Genomic DNA, 15,675 nt, shown 5'->3' with positions numbered 1-15,675 from the left:
GTTGTTAATTTCAAAGTAAACAACGTCCACTAAATTTGAATCAAATATTGTATAATATATTTATTTAATTGAATTGTTCATCTCCATTTGTTTTAGTTAAATTAGCGACATATTGAATAGCAGCAATGGCGATTTAGAGGAATTGATTAAAAATAATTCAAATTCGGTATAATTTGATATTATAAATTTAGCAGTACAGTTCTGCATTTTATTATATGTATAGTAAACATAATTTTAAAAACTCGTTAAATTTTGTTAAAACTTACAGATGCGTTAATTGCAGATTGACGCGAATTGTTATCGACTATCACTGGCACAAGAAATTATACTGTAGGTCAATGTCGGCGAATGTCTTGGATTTCATGATTTTAGTCCCGCGGTACGCACACCTTTAAGTTAAACGAGTCAGAGGCTCGGCTTTCAATGGAAATTTCCTCGTTGCGACGTACCGCGTTCGCTTCCACGTCCGCGTTGCTGAACGCCCATCGATCGATCCATACCACTGTGTAACAGAAAGCACGCGACGACCTAACATCTGCCGTTGTGGTTCGCGGCTCTAACGTAATAACGACTTTAAACACAGAGAGCTTGGGTTACGAGCCATTTAGGTGTTAAACGACACATCAATTATCGCACAGCATCGTGTTAGAAAACTCGTGAGGTCCTGTGAGAATTACGATCGAGATCGATGTCCTATACACTCGTTTCATTGCACGTTCCAATTTGTTCAATGTTTTTATTTATCAAAATTTTAGCCTTTGTTTCTATTAATCCCTCGCCGCAATGTTAAGCTTTAAAGGCACGGTCGATTTTTTTATTGAGAATTCTAGTGGATAAATTTAAATCTGTAAAAAGTAAGTAAAATGCAAAACTTCTATGATAGTAAAAACTCCTTAAAGCTTTCAAAAATAAAAATGTTTTCAGATTTTTGTACAGTCTGGAACAGTAAGCGAAAAGAATGATATCGAAAATAAAACGTCTGTAAATTTAGGTAGATATGAAAGGAATTTTGTTGCACCATTAAAATAATTATGTAAAAAACTTAAGCACGATGAATAATGTTACAAAAAATTTTTTAACATTCTAGCAACTAATTTAAACGTTCTACGTAACTATTTTGGTAGTCCAACAAAATTTATTTCCAGATTTGTATATCTAGCTAAATTTTTATATATATACTTCAGCAAAAAACTTTTTTCCGTCTACATATAAAAATCTGTACTAAAATTCGAAGATTCAAGCGGATTGAAAGGTGAAAAGTTCATACTGCCAATTAGAGATTAATAATAAATCAAATATTAGCGTCAATATGTAAAACGCTACAATCAGAATATAATTAATCAATCACTAAACTGAAAACTGCGTCACTGTCATCTTTCTACTATTACGTACATATAACATCAACTTTTGCGTCTTAACGTCTTTCAACCTATGATTTTCCCCTCATATTCTAGTTTGTGTATGAATACCAAAAAAATCGTTGAAGTAGTAGAGTGGCTGAATGGGTTAGGACTTAGGTTACTCGATCAATACAAGGCACTCCAGCTCTCTCTACAACTGCGAAATTAGACATCCAAAGGCGAAGAGAAAGAGGATGTTGTTAGAGACCGGGGATGCAAAAAAGCAGATGAGATGTTGTAAAGTAGAAAAGAATGAAATATCTACTTAATTTTATTAATAAATCTAAGAAACATGCAAATACGATTTGATAAAAAAATTATAGGGTATATATTTATATACAATTACATTAGATTTTCTGGTAAAATTTTAATATACCGGGCATCTATAATGCCAAAATTAAACATTGATTAAAGCAATATTTGTACATGTGTATATGTTTCAGGTGCCTTCCTCATTCCCTTTTTCGTGATGCTTATCCTGGAGGGTGTACCCCTCTTCCTGATCGAGTTGGGTCTCGGACAACGTATGCGGCAGGGTGCCCTGGGTGTATGGAACACAATACACCCTTGGCTAGGCGGTATAGGGATCGCGTCGTGTATAGTGACGTTTTTCGTTGCGCTTTACTACAACGTAATTATTACCTGGTGCGTCTACTACCTCTTCAACTCGGTCGAGGTAAGCAGATCGATAAGGTTCGTAACACCGATTGACGCCATGGTAATCTGCGTCGAGACATCTTAAGTGACTCTCTCCCTCTCCACTGCTCTATATAGTTTAGACTTTAGACTGAAATAGGTAATGAAAGACGCGTCGCTTATGATGACACGAAGTGTTTAAAATCTGCCAGTTTTTCAATAAAAATTATATTAAAACACTATAGAGACTCGAGAAAAATGAAAAGAAAATTAAGAAATTTGTCAATTGCAAGCAAAAATTAAAAAGATTTAGTATTTAATATTTTTACTAATTAAAATTTTTTACGATGATACTACCTTAATTTAAATGTTACATTTAAATATAATTATTAATGGCATCTTCAATAATTTTTTACTTAAATACTATTAACTTTACAGAAAAACTGTAAGAGATAAAAATTATTTATTTTCTTTTCATAGAGTTCTAAGAATTTTTTTAGAATTTTTTAATACGTATTTTCTCATGTTGTTAAAAATGTGGAAATGCAGTACTAAAAAGTTGAGAAAAAATTCTGAAAAAATTCATAAAGTTCTATGAGAAAATAAACAATTTTCTCTTGCAGTTTTTCTGTAAAGTTGATAGTATTTGAGTAAAAGTTATTGAAGACCAATTTTCGGCAATTTTTAGCAATTAATATCTTGTTAACTATTACAAAATTTTACAAAATTTACAAAATGATAGAGGATTTTTCACCTCAATTTAGTCCGCTCTACATCCCCACAAACTCTGTCAGAACGATTATCAGACATCCTGTACACGTATATTATTAACTCTAATTGGTATTTGTTCTGAAATTTTTTAAACTGGTATTTACAAATCCAGAGTACTTTAAATTAATAACTTTGCTTAAAGTTATTGCAATTAAACAATTTTTTGTTATTGTAAAGATCCAAATCCGAAGAATAAGATTATGTTAATTGTGTATCTTAAAATATTGTAAGATATTGTGAAAAATTTTTGTTAAAATTTTAACAAAAATTTTTCACAACGTTTGTCACGTAATTATCTGAACTAAATCCACGCAAATTAGGGTTAATATTTTTCATAAATTTACGAACTATTAATGATATATATTTTTTTTTCATGTTTCAATTAGGCTATCACGATCAAATTTGGCGTAAGTATCAATTTCTTATAAATAATGAACAATATTGCATTATGTTGCTGTAGTTAGTTGAGAGATTATTGTACATAAATTGCATAACGGAGCTATAATATGTAAATTTCGTCGCAATATCGGTCTCTCAATTCAGTGCTCAAAGTACCGCTTCAGCTTTTACAACGCAATAACAGCATGCATGCTCGTTAAAGCGTATATTGATGATCTATTTGCATATTCTGGCGCAATTTAGGAATCACTGCCGTGGGCAAAATGCCCGGTATTGGACGGGAAACCGGTCGAGGAATGTGTCAAGAGTTCGGAGACAGCGTACTTTTGGTACAGGACTACTTTGGATGCGGCACCGTCCATTGAGGATGGCCAAGGTCTCAAATGGTGGATCGTACTTTGTCTTTTGCTCAGCTGGATTGTTGTGTTTTTCATCGTCATGAAAGGAATACAGTCGTCCGGCAAAGTAAGCTGAGATAGATAAGGACATGTATTATGAAACTAATGGATTCCGATCGAAATTGTTCAATTATTCTCTAGACTTCTATTGTACTGTCTGAACTTCTATTGTATTATTTAGGGAAAATGGAATAATTTTCATCGGAATCCATTCCAAAGAGTTCCATAATATATGTCTAGAACCGATTCCCTCGATGTCAATTAATATTAGAAATAACAATCGAAGTATTAGGTAATGCTTGTATATTCATTTAAAGGATCAAAAGAAAAAATTACTATAAAAATAAAGGAAGGAATGAAAAATCAAATGTTTCATTAATATATAAAGAATTATTGAAAATTCAAAAAATTTCAGAATCCTATCTTTTACACAAGAAATATAATATTAATCTAATAAATAAAAACGATCACAATAGTGATTGCTTAATATTGTTCATTTCTACCAATGTAGAGATTAACTTTAATTTCAATTTGATTTATTCTTTTTCTAAATATTAGCACTAGAAAAAGGAAGTTGCATTAGAGTTAATCGATATTAGTAGAAATGAACAATTAACTGTATTGAAGAGATTGATTTCGCACTTTTTTTTAATCATCGCGATAACAAATTATCCTTTCTTCCAGGTAGTATACTTTACGTCGATGTTCCCGTATCTCGTACTAACCATCTTTTTCATCCGCGGGATAACGTTGAAAGGAGCAAGTGCCGGACTGGCGCACATGTACACGCCAAAGGTGACGATCGATTTCAGTCGGAGTCGAATTTATCGAAGAAAGTGAAATGCCGGGCATTAGATATTTACTTTATTACTTTCATTGAAGGTCGAGAAATTGTTGGAGCCCACGGTCTGGCTTGACGCGGCGACCCAGGTCTTCTATAGTTTCGGGCTGGCGTTCGGCTCCCTGATAGCATTTGGCAGCTACAATACTCCTGACAACCACTGCGTGAGGGACGTGATCCTGGTGAGCGTGTGCAACGCGTTTACTGCCATTTACGCGAGCGTTGTCATTTTCGCCATTTTGGGGTTCAAGGCAATGTCAAACGTGGACAAGTGCGTCGTCAGGTAATGCGACCGCAAGCGCGGCCATCGTTTCTAAATTCGCCATCGCGAAGAGGGTAGTGAGAAAAAAACGTCCACGGCTGCGGAGATGTGTCTTTAAATGCGACCATGATAGCTGTTGCCGCTTGTTCGAGATAGAAGATATGCGTGTCGACGCTTTTACTAGTTGCACTATTAATGTTTAAATAACGCATGTTAGCAGAAGTCGTAATTAAATTAAATTGTGAAAAAAAAAAGTTATATGAATAATATATAACAATTTATGTTGATAATACTTTGAAATTAAACTGTAAAAATCAGTCACTTAATGTATACTTGAAGGTACATTACAATTTAATTTAATTAGATCGTAAGTGTCAGACGTGTCGATGGTTGAGCATTTAGAAACGGGAGGGATCGAGTCATAATGGGGACGGGACGGGATATACTGATCGTTGGCGAAGAAGAACACAGAGGGACACAGAAGATATGTTAAATCGCTTTTATTTTAGTGCGAGGGATATCCTGATACAAAATGGACTATACCCTAATTCGACCTCATTCAGCCTCGAGGACTACGAACACTTTATGAGCAACTCCTACAACTCTTCAATGAATCTTACAATGAAATCATGCAGTCTCAGCAAGGAATTGGACAACGTGAGTAATGATAATTCCATAAATTCGTTCGGCGCATGATTATAAAATAATTAAGTGATAATCCTTTTCGTATAGGCTGCTGAGGGCACCGGACTGGCTTTCATCATCTTTACACAGGCAATCGTGGAATTACCGGGTGCTCCGTTTTGGTCTTGCATTTTCTTCATGATGCTTCTTGCCCTCGGCTTGGGTTCGCAAATCGGACTACTCGAGGGTATGCTGTGCGTAATTTTCGAAATAGATCTCTTCAAAAGAATAAAGAAGCAATATATAACAGGTGAGCGCGATCTATTGACGTCGATAAAAACCACTGCACTGGTAAAATTATATCCGTTTTAACCCGAAAATAATTTTAACCTGGAATGTTTTTATATCCCAGCGACGAGAAAATATAAATTGTTATAAAACATTGCTTTTGTATGGATATTGCTTAACATATTTTCTTTCTAACTGTTGTTCATTAACCTTTCTCGGTAACCATCAAATCCGATTAATAAATCGGAAAATAATTAATAATATATAATATGTTGTTAATAATAGTAATTTTAATTGAGAGATTAAAAAATATCCAAGATAATCATTTGCGTAAAAAATGAAGTGACTATTCCCAAGTTAATCGAGTTATTTATGGCTTTTTAAAAAATTTATTTCCTATTAATTTTTTATTAAATAATATCGGTAAAAAGAATATATTTTTAACATAATCAAATGTTATTTTTATTATTTTTGTATTATAATGCAAAGAACCATTTTTTTAGCTGTGATAATTTTTACTTACAATTGCAGGAGTTGTTTGCGTTATATGCTTCTTCGTTGGACTCATCTTCTGTACTGGTGCCGGAGAATATTGGCTGAAGATGTTTGATAGTTTCGCTGGCACCATCGGTCTCGTTATAGTCGCCCTAATGGAAATGATCTCTGTGATTTTCGTGTACGGTCACGAAAAGTAAGTTGAGCGTTCCACGATCAAGATTCTCTTCTCCAAATGAGATTTATAGATTAACGGATTAACCGTGCGAATACTATGCAGATTTACGAAGGACATCGAAGAGATGACCGGATATAAACCTGGGGCTTATTGGCAAGTCACATGGCGGTTTCTCGCTCCCATAATAATGGTTTGCATCCTTGTGTTTAGTGTTATTTCCATGTTCATCAAGAAACCACAATATTCGGCGTGGAATGCGGCAACGGTAAGATTATACAATTTGGGATACATAAAATGTGTTAAATTTAACATAAATTTTTCAACTGTGTAAATATATAATTAAAATATATAATCTTTCCTACGATATGTAATCGTATCATCGTAATAATATTTCGGCATTGTTTTTAGGGTGAGGCAGTGCCCACGAGTTATCCTGGCTGGGTGCTGGGTATCGCCATCGTCATCATTTTGGCAGGAATCGCTCCGATTCCAATTGTTTTCCTTTTACGACGATTCCAATTGGTGAAACTCGACGTGGATATACATCAAGGCAGTATTCGACGTATCGATACTACCGTTTCTACCAAGGAGATGATGGGCGACGTTGACGTGAGTATAATAGCTTGCCATTGCAATCGTAGCCATACGTATTTATACGTAGAAACCCCTATTTGAGTTACGTAGAAACCCCAAAATGAGTTACTTTGAAAGATGTGTATTAAAAGGAAGTTTTGCGCAAAAAAGTATGGTCCGCGAAAATAGCATTTGTGGCTTGTGATCGTTCGTAATGGAATGTGTGTAAAGTTCGCGATAGACAGTCCATTGGACGACTCGAAATGAACGAACGCACGTTGCCTTTTCCCATTTCAGCTAATTGTTTTGATCGAAAGTAGTATTGTTCCTTTCCTTAAAATAAATCCTTATGGATATAAATAGTGCAGCGAAAACTCTGTAACCATCTTTGGAAGAATTTCATAAAAAATGTCGAAATACGTTACATTACAATTACATTAATCTTTTAAAATTTTTTGGTTTGCCTTGAAATAATGAAAATCACATTGAGTTTAGTCTTTGATTCTTTTCAACAGATTTGACTTATATTTTGCTTCGATGCATTGTTAAGTATCAAGGGAATAATGATCCCTTGAGTTAAATAATATTTTGTTATTTTTAATTTCCATGTATGTCAAAATTGATCTTATTCTGTGGAAATTGCTGTGGAGGTTTGCTACGCTGCACTAATTAATAATTATTTCGGATAAGTACCTTTGTACCCCTCCAAGATAGCTCGTTCAAACGGAGTAGCTTAATTAGCGCACCACGGGCTAACGGATGTCATGCCATTTGATTAGCAGTGTGGCCTTGCGTGATTAAAACAGACTCGTAAATTGTGATGTTGCTTATGTCGGATTCCTCCGAGTTGTTGCGCAAGTTGTTCCTCATGGTGAGCCAATTAAGCGCGAATACGTGACTCGCTTTAGGTAAATCACAATTGAACGTACGATCTGCAGTTGTAGGTAAGCATCCATTCTGTCTGTGGTAACGTCGATTACTCGATATCCCCGTAGCTACGTTACACGTGAGTTCGCAGTATCAACTTTTGAGAATGCATCCTCTGAATGTTACTTTTAATGCATTCATTGTCACATGTACACGACATGTCAGCCTCTATCCTAAATATCGTGACTCTAGTTTCTGTCTCCTTACTTTCTGTCTCTCTTTTGTACCATGTGATATATTGTATTCATTCAGTTTAAAATCGCGATTAATTAACTGCACGATTTAATAAAATAAAAGGATGCTATGCCGATACCGTTAAATGAATCTAATACGTTCTTTATAAAATATATCGTCATTTACAAAATATATCGTCATCATCATCATCGATAGAATGCATGATTAGATCTTCCAAATTTCTATAAAGTAAGATGAACGAACATTTAACTAAAAAAGAATAAGAGAGACGATAGCATTAAAAATCTTTCTCGAAATTATTTTCTATAATATACGGTATTTTAAATTTAAAATAAAATTGTCTACTTCTGAATTTAACATTCTCTATCAAATATTGCACTTTGTAAGAAACATGACACAAGTCAAAATTTTTCGAATTTGTTATTTTTTAATATTATATGCGGATTGAGAAAAACATATTTTGTCAAGCATCTGCAACAAATTTCTTTAGCAAAAATGCGACAAATTTTAATGCAAAATCTGTTAATTAAACCGATATTTGTAAAATGGCAACGAAAACATAACAAAACTTATGCTCATAAAATAAGTGCAAATCGTAAAATGAGAACAAATCTTATGATAGGAACCGAATAAAATTTTCCAGCAGTAAACAGATGGTGAAAATTGAACAAGAATATACACGGTACAGTATAATGGCAAATTGACGGCAATCATAATTGCTTGTATACTAAGCAAAACTTGTTAATAACTCGATAATCTAACACTTTAAATATCTTTAATATCTTTTTAAATTTCTTTAATGACTTTAAATATCTTTAATATTAAATATTTTTTAATGTCTTTAAATACCTTTAAACACTTTTAAATATCTTTAAATGAAACTTTTGTGAGTTCTGATACACAATTAATTCTAAAAATGTCTATTACGCTTTACATAAATTGTAAAAACCATTAAAAAAAAAATTGTACTAACAATTGCTATTTTACTTAGGAGAATAGCTTTATGTTATATTCTCAAATCGATACCATCTGATTAGTGCCGGTTACAAAATTAATTTTGACAATAGTGAAATAATGGTAATATTTTTGTCAATTATTACCATAAAAAATTATGAAATATGAACGTAACTTCATTAATGCAATAAATCAAAGCATGCTTGCTTTTGGTAAGTATGGATTCTATCCCGAAGTTTGATCCAATTAGCATGTCAAATATGACGAATCACAATTCTCATCAGGATTCATGTTATGCTTCACCAAGAATAAAACTTCACCAGAAACGCTCATGTATATATAGGTTAAATCATAATGAATGTCGTTTTACCATAGGAGATGAATTATCGATTGTAACACATAAGAGAGAGTGAAATCCACGTATACGAGAGAGTGAAATATTCACCTCCTATGGTAAAATATTGAAATATTCATTAAGATTCACTCTGTATATAAGACAGTACAATTAATGGGTTGAGAATTAGAAGTGATCTGCCAACACTAATTATGTATTCACGTAGAGTAGATCGTTCTAGATCTTTGTTCAGCTAGCCTTTTCACCATGTAGAAGTAAGAAAGCAAACAGTTTAGAAGTAGAAGCTATTTATAAATCCTGGATCGCGTTCTAAAAGTTTATAATTTGCGGGAATTGGAAGTTTACAAATAGGTTCTCTGTTTAGAAATGCGTGCTATTTGTTTCTTCGATTTTTATGCACTGACAAATGGAACTTGAACAAAAGTTTATGCAAAATCTTAGATCACTTATGATACTGAACCTTTCGATTTTTGGTGAGGCGTGCAACTTTAACGATTGGAATTGAAATGCTCTTCTTTTTATATGCGGTTTTCAAAATTAGAAAGACAATTCTTATTACATATAGCGAGTCTGCAAACTGCGATTAAAAAGAGTAATTCTTTCAATGTTATATTTTTATTGCAAAAGTCAAGAACGTGGCCTGTAATTCTCTTAGCTGATTTATTATATCGCATTTTAATAAACATTTAACTTTGTAAATTATTTTATTTTTAGCTTGACGAATATCACGATCGACTCGAGGACTTCCCGGAAGAAGATGAAGACATTAATAGCGATGATGATACGAATACTGCACCGACTATGAATAAAATAGCTAACAAAGCAATGAAGGGTAGAGCCTTCAAGATGGAAGTGATGAACTTTTAAAAACGCATAATCGGCGAGACCTCTTCCATTTGTTCGTGAGCTGTACGGTAATAGATATCAGATATATAAAGACACAATTAATTTAATTATAATCAGAATTTTGATGTAAATTTATTCTTCATATTATTACATAAAAAAGTATACACACAAACAAAGTTCTTAATTTATCTTATAGTCATCAACAGAAATATAATTCTGGACAAGAATTAAATTTTCGTTTAAATCTTTAACATTGATTTAAAGATTTAAATAATTTAGTCTTTATATATCTACAATTATTGATATCCCAGGGCGCTGTGCGTCTTTAAAATTGAATATATTGAACAAAAATGAACAACAAATGAGCAGCGAACATACGAAATTATTTGAAACTCTTTCTAATGTATCCCGATGACAAGCGAGTCACCTCGAACGCAAACCGAACACGAAGAATATATTTGCACTCGATACGATTTATAACTTTTTCAAAATTCATCGAAAGAAAATCCGCGTTCGTTTATTGTTCATTTTTTTGAAAGAGGTAGAGTGCGTCGATCGTTCTTCTCGAATATATACGTAAATCTTCGTATTAAATGGATATAGGATAAATCATGAATTCGCCGTAAATTGAGCTCAATTTGTCGGATTGCGACGCCACTAAAAGCAATATGTATAATTCGGAATACATTTATAGAGGTGTAGCGCAAAAGAACGACCAATTGCGTTGCGACGGTTCAGTGTTTAAACTTTACCGTCGTATATCACACTTCCAGGTAAACTCGCGAATCATCAGATGAATTACGGTAGATGTATATTGGACAAAAAAATAGCGAAGAGAACAGATTCTGGCTTTTTAGTATCGCGCAATACGGAGACGATCGGACATGGGATCCTTGATTTCGTCCGTGTCAATTCAATTTTAATTAAGTGCGATTTCTTTTATAGATCACTAGTTTAATCTATGAAGAATGGGAGACGGAGAGAGACTAGACAATAAAATTCGACGTAGTGGAATTGTTAGATCAACATAGCCGATTTGTTTACTGCTTTCTGTATGATCCCGGTGTAATGTGTACTTTCAATTCCTCCGAGGTTCTACCTTATGCATGTCATGGCAGCCCAGAATTAATCGATCTTGTTTCCAAAAATTTAAAGAATAGATATCAGATACTAAACAAGTTAATTTTTTCATTAATCTTTTTCAATAATTTCCTACATTTAGAAAATAAAAAGAAGTGTTAATCTATATTTATACAATATTATATTACATAGCATATTTATGAATGTGTTATGAGTGTATATGTTAAGCTTGGAAAAGATTAAACTTTTTATACATATGTATAATATATTATAATATGTTATTTATTAATATATTATAATATTTTATAAAAATATGTATTATGTATATATTTTTTTACATATTTGATAAAATTAATAAAAATTTTTTACTTCAGTATTTCATAGAAAGAAATGAAAAGGAAACACGGTCGATTAGATGTGCATTATTTATAATAATACATTCGGTATTTAGTTCGGCAAACGATTTAATTTGCGTAAATTACCCTTTTAATTGGTAAATGTTAAAATTATATATATTACGCAAAGAAGCAACTATAATTCGAAAATTGTCGTTAAAAATATTTTTTTATTTCTACACACATACGCTGTCATTGTAGTTAGTTAAAAATGTGAGAAACGATAGCGACGCGTTAAATTTCTTTACTGCTAATTCCGATAAGATTACCGGTGCAGGATATATGCTGATAGATTATATGACTTGGCATTGTGGGTGTTGCATGAGATATATTACGAGCTCATTGAAAATGCGCGCAGAAACCTACCGCTATTGCAAGATCGACAGATTTTTCTTTCGGGAAGTAGCCCCTCGCGCGCTGCGCGCTCAGCATCGTTTGGCTGGTCCAGCTATTTTGGGTACAGAAATATTATATGTCGATTCCACGCTGTGACGGATGATCAACGTGTGGTCGTACAGGCCAAGCTCCATCCCTTAAGTTTTTGCCCGTGAGATATAATAATATATTAATGTAAAAACGTCAGTCGAATACCGTAATGTCAATAATAAGAAAAATTACGATCTGAAAGTCGCGTTCGCCGTGCGAATTGCTTCGCGAAGGTATTCTTTAGCTTAATGCATAATTTGAAGAGCAACCAGGCAATAGAAACGAGAAATAATAGACTTCGACCTATTAGAAATCGGGTATATCTGAATACGGGGTTTCTGATAGATTGAAATGTTTTGTTTTTATTATCTGTGCTTTTCAGTTGCGTCTTAGGCTTTTCGTTCGCGCAAAGATGCGATCTAAGTACGGGATGACCATAGATCCACCATTGATCATCCTATGTCTCATTTATATTGTATATATTTCAAACTGCGATCGATTAATCGCACGCATCAACGGGAACGTACGTAGGATTGGAATTAATTCAACGAAGGTCGAATTAGTGATCGGTATACTGTGCAAGTATACTGTGCAAGTAGGCGCGTCAAGCTCGCGCTGAGATTGCAACGGAGTTTGATATACTACGGACTTGAATGTAAAATAAGAGCGATCGAGAGATCATTATATTAATGACATTACGAATTCAATGAAACGAATGCGTAACGCGTGTGTGCCATTGTAAATAATAATTCGTGGCGTTACGTCACAAATAGCATCTAAATTGATACTTTGTGAGATACCTATTTTTTGAATCGCTTAGAATAGTAACATACATCTATATATGTTTATTTTTTCTTCCCTATTTTCTATGAAAAATCATATCGTTCTTTTACTTCGAAAGTGACACAATTAAAAAAATTAAGCTTTTCAGAAAAAGGGCAAAACTGAAAAACTTGTTCAACTTATACAACAGAAAATTACTGACTAATCAAATAATATCGGTAAAAAGAATATCTTAGAAACATGATTGAATGTCATTTTTATTATTTTCGAGTTTTACGATTTTTTAAAAAGTCGCCTTTTTTGAATTGATATATTACAAAATTATAACAAATTCGGAATAATTCATAAAAAATGCATACATAATTCAAAAAATCAAAATTTTATATTTAATTTTTTTTTTATCAGCTAAACTGACTAAATTCAAAATAATAAACTTTTTCTTCAAACTTCGATCACCAAAAACTGTTTTAACTCTAAACAAGTTTTGTAGAAAATCCTCCTTTTTATTTACAAAAATGACACAACTCAAGATGTGATTACTCTTGTAGAAGGTATTATGATTTCTTTAAAAGAGAACGACACACGGAATATTAAACAGACGGGCTGTAAAGTTAAATTAGTTTACTTTTAATTGATAAAGTAATTTTTACTTAACTCATTCATGGTAAAATAATTTGAAAATCATATTTTTTGAATTGTGTTACTTTTAAAGTAAGGAAACAATATTGTCCTTCTCTTCACGAGAGGCGCAAATTTAGAAATTATGTTAGACCAACAATAAGTAAGACCATTGCGCAAATTAAAATTCTTTTTCTATAAATGTGAGTTTTACGATAAGCGATAGTTAGTCATTGTTTCGGAATTGACAAGTAACGTTGATAAAATGTAAAACATGCGACAAGCAACAAAAGCTAGTTTTCCTTAAACGCCGTTATTTCACTTGTTTAAATTTTAAGGTCATACCGTCCGAAGTCGTTCTGTATCCCAGATGTAAAAAGATTGTATTGTTTTATATTATTAATTTAATTTTAATCATAGCTTTATACAGCGGGCCTTATATAGTAATAATATTTTTAGTACTAACGTATTAATTATTTCGAAGATTGAATCAAATTTACCTTTTTTTTTTAATGTAATTCATCATTTATTATAATTATTAGACAGATAGGTAATTGATATCAGTAAAATGACGATGACACGTGATTAATTACTATTTAGATTTCTCTAAATTGTAATTAATTATCGAAAGTGCGATTAACTTTATGAATCATCGCAATCATAATATTACAAAAAAATTAACAAATGCAGGACAACATTATTTTTTCTCATTATATGAAAAAACACAGCCCATTTTTATTTTGTTTAAATTTTGATTAAAATATTTTCGTTATTTAGAAGTGGATATGATACACACATATATATATATATTTTTTTTTTCCGATTGCTTCAAAAAGCTAAAAAACTTTTTTTGTATTGAAGAATTATTTTTACTTGTGTCGATATATTGCTTTGAATAAAAAATTTACAGAGTATAAAGACATCAATAAAATATATAGGGCATTTTTCGGATTCCATTATACTTGAATTTTAACTTTTTAGCTCTCATTTATATACAGAATAAATAACTAACACGAGAAGTTGTTCAATTAGTTTTGAAAAGTAACGGTCAGAAGTTATAGTATCCCATCTTCTATTATTATTCTTCTAATCCCATCTTCTAACTAAAGAGAATGTCATTCGCCCGAAAAATTTATTAGAAGATTGGAGCTAAAGTCCACTAATCGGTTTCGAAAATGGGTTTAAATAAAATTTTTTTGTAATTTGTTTTTACTTTTTGGATTTTTCTATATGTAAGGCATTCCATGTTAATAACTTTACAAGAAATCTCAAGGTTTTTTCGCGAAATACATGTCTCATATTTTTATCTATATAGACATATCAGCAAATTAAAAAAAAAAAAAAATAATGGTTTTATTGTAAATGGTCTCTAGCAAAAGTCTTTGAAGAGTGCTTCATATATGTATGAATAATATACGTAAGTGGAAAGAAAAAATAGAAAGAAAAAAACTTGAGTCTCGATTCAATTGATGAGTTCCAATTTATTTTTAATTTTTCTACCTTATAATATAAAACTTACAATAAAATATTTTTAACTTTTCAAAAAAATTCCAATTCGTTGCAAATGTATAATAATACATTAAAGAAAATGTACAATAAATAAGAAAATATATATATTTTTGTACGTATATACATTCGTACAACTTTATATGTATCATACCCAAACGCAAATTTGAACTTTGGAAGAAATAAATAAAAAAATGTTTCACACGCACCATTGTGGAATCGAGATTCCACAAAATCAAGTTTTTTTTTCTATTCCACTTACGTATATTACTCACATGTACGTAGGAAAACTCAAAAAGTAAAAAAAAATTGCGAAAAAACTCATTTAAACTCATTTCCGGAGCCGTTTATAGTGAACTTTAAATCCATTTCTCTAACGAATATCAAATTTTCCGAGCACATGGTACTTATTTTAATTAATAGGAGATAGGATATTATAATTTCTACCCATTACTTTTTCAAAACTAATTGGACATCTGAATGACTTCCTTTGTAAGTACAATTAAAATTAATGTCAATACTTTCTTAGCTCCTATATTTTTATGTTCTTAAATGTTTCAGAAAACTATAAAAATAATTAGATTCGGCATTAAATCCAAAAGAGAACCATTCGAAAAAGTTGTAATAAAAAAGTAAGAAATCTATACGTTTGTGAGTGCAAAAAGTATAGGGGAAATATCTTTCAAAAAAAAACCTTATTTTTGAAGTAAATATTAATTAACAAT

General features: G+C 31.9%; 1 protein-coding gene across 2 annotated transcripts in view; it reads left to right on the top strand.

Annotated features, from left to right (window-relative positions):
- LOC108749075 (sodium- and chloride-dependent transporter XTRP3) overlaps nucleotides 1-10,233 on the top strand; it is a 15,656-nt gene extending 5,423 nt beyond the window's left edge. Inside the window, exons 2-13 of one of the 2 annotated variants that reach the window (XR_001939338.1) lie at nucleotides 1,844-2,076; nucleotides 3,194-3,214; nucleotides 3,450-3,671; nucleotides 4,289-4,399; nucleotides 4,487-4,728; nucleotides 5,217-5,364; nucleotides 5,440-5,641; nucleotides 6,151-6,310; nucleotides 6,395-6,557; nucleotides 6,701-6,901; nucleotides 7,804-7,871; nucleotides 10,011-10,089. Coding sequence is in view for 1 of the 2 variants with exons in the window: in XM_018487590.1 (XP_018343092.1) it covers nucleotides 1,844-2,076; nucleotides 3,194-3,214; nucleotides 3,450-3,671; nucleotides 4,289-4,399; nucleotides 4,487-4,728; nucleotides 5,217-5,364; nucleotides 5,440-5,641; nucleotides 6,151-6,310; nucleotides 6,395-6,557; nucleotides 6,701-6,901; nucleotides 10,011-10,163 (1,856 nt within the window). In the remaining variant the exon portion in view is untranslated. Of the gene's footprint in view, nucleotides 1-1,843; nucleotides 2,077-3,193; nucleotides 3,215-3,449; nucleotides 3,672-4,288; nucleotides 4,400-4,486; nucleotides 4,729-5,216; nucleotides 5,365-5,439; nucleotides 5,642-6,150; nucleotides 6,311-6,394; nucleotides 6,558-6,700; nucleotides 6,902-7,803; nucleotides 7,872-10,010 lie in introns of both variants that reach the window. The other variant, XM_018487590.1, reaches the window with a different exon arrangement.
- The last annotated feature ends 5,442 nt before the right edge of the window (nucleotides 10,234-15,675 follow it).

The sequence above is a fragment of the Trachymyrmex septentrionalis genome, unplaced genomic scaffold, assembly GCF_001594115.1.
Source record: "Trachymyrmex septentrionalis isolate Tsep2-gDNA-1 unplaced genomic scaffold, Tsep1.0 scaffold260, whole genome shotgun sequence".
Classification (NCBI taxonomy): Eukaryota; Metazoa; Arthropoda; class Insecta; order Hymenoptera; family Formicidae; genus Trachymyrmex; species Trachymyrmex septentrionalis.
The sequence above is the reverse complement of the archived record's forward strand: the minus strand, read 5'-3'. Positions and strand labels throughout refer to the sequence as shown.